A 5,087-nucleotide genomic window follows, 5' to 3' on the forward strand; every position below is an offset into this window, starting at 1 on the left:
AAAAAAAAAAAAAAAAAAAAAAAAAAAAAAAAAAAAAAAAAAAAAAAAAGCTGGGAAGGAAGAACAATAAATATAAATAATGCAGGCTAGTGGATAAAATTACCATATTTTGATGCAGAAATAATGCCAATCCAAATTTCTCAGGAACTCAAATTCTGGGCGATTTTTAAGACGGAAGAATAGGTTCCAAAGGCTGCTGCTATAAGCCCTATTATTATGATTATGCCACATACTATTCCCTGCACAAAAATATATGTTATTTTCTAACAATGTGGCTCCAAACATTCTTCTGTAGATCATTCCAACAATACAAAAGAAAAATGTTCTAAAATTTAAATAAACAAATGGTCACGTGACAAATTATGGTTGAACCACTAAATTGAACGGTAAAAAATAGGTATTTTTTTTATTTATTTTATTTACGTGGTTATATTAAGAAACATCAAATTTATAGTACAACGAAAGTCGATGCATAGGTTGTACCAATGTAACGACCCAGATCTACCGCTAGCCGATATTATCCTCTTTGGGCTTCCCTTTCAGACTTCCTCTTAAGGCTTTAAAACAGGTCTACTAGGGAAAGGTTTCCACACTATTATAAATGATGTTTTGTTCTCCTCCCCAATCAATGTGGTATATCACAATTCACCCCTCTTCAGGGTCCTGGAGATCCAACTCGCTATCCTTTCACCGATAGGAGCGGAAGGTTACGCTGCTATGTGAAACCAGCCTCACACGGTTTCCTCCGACTAGGTAATAAGCTTTATAAAACAAGTTTTGTGGAAACTTTCTCCTAGCGTTTTAAAGCTTTGGGGGAGGTCCGAAGGGAAAAACCTAAAGAGGACAATATTTGATAACGGTGGATTTAGGGCTTTACAACAATGATCTAGTCATCTAACTACGTGACAAAGTCTTATTTATTCTTTTTCTTTCTTAATTTTTTTAATAGTTTTTTCAGTTTTTTTTTTTTTTCATAATAAAATTTATGATTCTTGTTTGCAAGGATTATACATAAATTTATTTCTTCAAAATATTTTTTGTACTTTTGCCGTGTTTGTGATCAAAATTTCACTAAAAAAACACTCAAAATGCTATCATCAGGAATAGATAAATTTTCACACACAGTATATATCAGTACAGCGACAAAAGAAAAACATTACCTGTAGACGAGTTACTTTCCCTTTGAGGATGCTCAGGAAACAAGCACATGGAAGTATTAAACTCTGCGAATGTGAAGTTTTAAACGAAGTTATAAACAAGAACAGCTTGGTTAACAAACTCACGCATTGCAGAAAAGCTTACAATAAACATGGTCAGAAGTGAGCCGATGAGCGACATAACCAGACCTGCCACAGATGATTAACAATGTTTAGTATGACGCTTCTCTTCAAACCTATAGATATTGTCAGTAAGAAATCTCTAGTAATTACTTACCAAAGAAAGGAACGCTGAGACCCACGAGCAAGGTGGAGATGACAAGAGCTGTTCTAATAAGGATTGAGAATATTAAAAACTGGGGATGATTTGATGGTATCAGCTCCTCCAGACTCATTGCAATTGGAGTCACCGTCAAAGCATATGTAGATTTCATTAAGAAAAATCGTTGTTGCTCATATAACAGAGAGATAAAAGATTTCACAGAAAGGACCTATTGAGGATTGTTGGGAGGGAGTCTTACATTGGCTAATTGAGGCTAATTGAGGAGATGATTATGGATTTATAAGGAATACACCTCCCTTGGTATGAAGCCTATTGGAAAAAAGCAAAAACAAAATCACGAGAGTTTATGCTCAAAGTAAATAATAGCATACCATTGTGGAGAGTCATGGTTCCTAACATGGTGTCAAGAGTCATGCCCTTCACTTAGCCATGTTAATAGAATCTTCAAATATCGAACAAAAACGTTGTGAGCCTCGAATGTGTAGTCAAAAGTGACTCATGTGTCGAACAAAGGGTGTTCGGGAGAGTTACAACTTATTTTATCTTTTTGCTGTTTCAGATATTTTTCAAAATCCATCCCAAGAAATTGGTCTACATCAGTCCATAATTATACTGAAACTGGAATATAGTGCATTACGTTCTACATGAATGATAAAAGGATATTTGGTAAATGGGTTAACCACCTGCAAAGAACAAAATCAGAGACGAAGTATCATTAGCCACTGCTACAGAGTAAGCAGTAACAAATAACAAATCTCATGAAATGCTAATGTTCAAGTTCATAACATGGATTACAAAGCTGTGGGTATCAAAAGTGTAAAGAATTTACCGTAGTCCAGACGGCGATTTTTGATGCAACCAAGTTCTTTGGCAAGTTAAGAGTGAACTGTGACATCGTGGATTCTCCGAACATTGCATATCCCATGAAAGCAACTCCCGCATACATCAAAGTACAAACAATGAAACTGCATAATAATGTGAAATGGTTTTATTCACGGGAGAGCATGAAACTTCTTATTCATCCACTGCATAATAAAGGTCATATGCATCTATATAAATAGCTAATCATAGTTCAGCATTTTGCATTACCATGTTAAGAGGACTGCCGGAAATTGACTTGGTTTTGCCATTGAACTATAAATATTGGGGAAGACAGCGTGTCCAGAATAGCAGAAGCCATAAAGACCAACAGCAATAGGAAGGGTTGCAGGATTCAGTAACGTCGTCGTCTCCTTCCCTTGGAAACCGACATCATCCACCAACCCAATCCAGAACAAACATAGGACAACCAATATTGATGCGATAACTCCACCAACTGAAGCAGCAAAATGAATCAAATTAATGTTTTAGGTAACCGCTGTACTGTTTCATGTCCCAATTTCACCCAATTTTTACCCAAAATCCTAATGAATTTCCACATCGGCAGTTTTGAAACATTTATAAAATTAACATAAAAGAGTAATACTATAACTTTTGAGAGACCATAAAAACAAAATTTAGCAGTATATATACATATAGCAACTGGTGATTCAGTGCTGCACATCAACAATGAAAGACGAACAGTGGATGAAGATGATAATTCAAGAAATGTAATTTCTGCTACCCCTAGACTAGCTTCTTTACCACTTACCAGAGATATAGCTAAGAATGGTCAAGTCCCGGAGCCAAACGGTAGGAAGAACAGCAAGAGCAGTCATCAAAGCAAATAAAAGGTGTGCATTTAACTCATATCCACCCACGTTTAAATGGGCATTTGGAAATAGAGAAGACAAGTTATCACTCTCCAAGATTATTTGCTCAATACCAGCAGCCTGAAAGGAGAAAATTCTATCAAGTGTCTACTAAAAACACTACAATAATTATACTAAACAACTAATGAAACATAATATTTTCATAGCTAATGAAAATGACCATACTTTTCTGGACTATTGGAATGAGAGTGAAGGGTGTAGAAAATATGTTAGTTAATATAATAATTTTTAGGGAGATAAATTTAAATCTATTTATTTTAACTTCAAGTTCCAAAGAGGAGACTGTAAAAATCTCCAGATAAGAGATAGAGCTAGGGATTTTCACTGTTGATTATTTATTTCATATTATAGTTTTATAAATTTCAAATATATATGAAGGGAGATAATTAATATCTATTAAGCCAATTTAAGCATAATTAAGACGTAAATTACCAACTCAAATATAGATGGTTCAACGTCTCACTCCACAATTATTGAACTGACAAAAACAATATAATTTTTTTAAAAAAATTAATTACTTAAATTATGATCTTAATACTAAAACAATTATGTATAGAAAAAAAATACTAAAAATTAAAATATATGCCCTCAAGTTAGAATTTTAACAATTTTGTATCTCTCATATAGAATAAAATAACGAATATAAAAAAAATATATTATAGACTATAATAAAAAAATATATATTTTTTAAATGTTCGATCAAATTACGTTTCAATTTAGTCTTTGTTTTAAAAAATTTTAAATGGGACCTCTCTATGATCCAAATCAAAACTAAAAATAAATACCAAGTAAAAATGAATTCATAGGGGACCAAATGGTAATTCAACCAAAACTGAAAGTAATACGTGGGAGTTGCAGACGGAAAGGAACCCACGTGGACCCGCGAATCCTGGCGTCAAGATATCTTATAGGAACAGTCAGCGGTCAGCATTTAAAAATCACCCACCAACTCATCCAACAACCGTTGGTTTAATTAATCAGATGGAACAAAACAAATAACACGTACTCACTCAATGGAGATAGCTGTACTTACGTATAATTCCAGGTACAAAACTATCTGCACCCACAGCAACAAACAAAAGCAAAACATTATTAATTATGTTAATTACACCTATTTAGCAGTATAGACCTTGAACAACTCGTTTTTTAAACATGAATGTTTATAGATTAGAAGAATAATTTGTTATAATTGATTACTTTACATATGAAATGATATTACTAGATGATTTAAATGGCATACCGAGATGATGATTCGACCGGTGGTGCCGAAGGCTGCCTGGCCGATGTCTGGGTAAGTATCCAGCTCCGGTCTACTTTCCATGCAGTCGCGAAGGAGGAGTCCAGTATAATAACAGAGCACAGCAAATAAGAGCAAAATTGAAAGTCCAAGCCATCCTCCCTCTTTCGCTGCGAAAGGCGTCGATAGTATTCCAACCCCACATAGCACATTTCCACCTGCATCATCATCAACATCATATACCGAAACCGAACCATCTGAAATCGAGTTTCCTTTTTTTGCTTTCTATAACTTGGTGGGACCCCCACTATTTCGCCTTCCATTTTCCTCATAGTTTTGGTTGGACCCACTATTTTTTTCTGTTTCATAATTATGGCGGTTTCCCCATTTCCAAAACCGTGGCTACACACAAACCTACACTTCAAAAACAGGTTATCTAAATTAGGCAACACAATGCTCTGAATTGTTTATCCGTGTGGGTCATGTCAGAGTGGTGCCACATGAAGCAACTTATAGGTCAAAGAAATTAATGGGGCCTGATTTCGGTTCATGTACGTAATTTGCTAAAGTGCTCCAATGACACTAACGGATATGAAGCTATTCCATGTGGGGGGAGGTGAAATGATAGGCACATGGGGGGGGGGGGGGTGGGGTTATCG

The 5,087-nt window shown here is 35.0% G+C and overlaps 1 protein-coding gene across 2 annotated transcripts in view; it reads right to left on the minus strand.

Moving 5' to 3' along the window:
* Positions 1 to 31: 31 nt before the first annotated feature.
* LOC111458399 (amino acid transporter AVT1C-like) overlaps positions 32 to 5,087 on the minus strand; it is an 8,559-nt gene continuing 3,503 nt past the window's right edge. Inside the window, exons 4-14 of one of the 2 annotated variants that reach the window (XM_023101045.1) lie at positions 4,432 to 4,646; positions 4,225 to 4,248; positions 3,071 to 3,251; positions 2,530 to 2,755; positions 2,270 to 2,405; positions 2,104 to 2,123; positions 1,435 to 1,580; positions 1,303 to 1,346; positions 1,161 to 1,223; positions 128 to 239; positions 57 to 83 (exon numbers count right to left, since the gene is read on the minus strand). In XM_023101045.1, coding sequence (XP_022956813.1) covers positions 141 to 239; positions 1,161 to 1,223; positions 1,303 to 1,346; positions 1,435 to 1,580; positions 2,104 to 2,123; positions 2,270 to 2,405; positions 2,530 to 2,755; positions 3,071 to 3,251; positions 4,225 to 4,248; positions 4,432 to 4,646 — 1,154 coding nt within the window. In that variant the 3' untranslated portion in view covers positions 57 to 83; positions 128 to 140. Of the gene's footprint in view, positions 240 to 1,160; positions 1,224 to 1,302; positions 1,347 to 1,434; positions 1,581 to 2,103; positions 2,124 to 2,269; positions 2,406 to 2,529; positions 2,756 to 3,070; positions 3,252 to 4,224; positions 4,249 to 4,431; positions 4,647 to 5,087 lie in introns of both variants that reach the window. The other variant, XM_023101044.1, reaches the window with a different exon arrangement.

Source organism: Cucurbita moschata, unplaced genomic scaffold, assembly GCF_002738365.1.
Source record: "Cucurbita moschata cultivar Rifu unplaced genomic scaffold, Cmos_1.0 Cmo_Scf00021, whole genome shotgun sequence".
Classification (NCBI taxonomy): domain Eukaryota; kingdom Viridiplantae; phylum Streptophyta; class Magnoliopsida; order Cucurbitales; family Cucurbitaceae; genus Cucurbita; species Cucurbita moschata.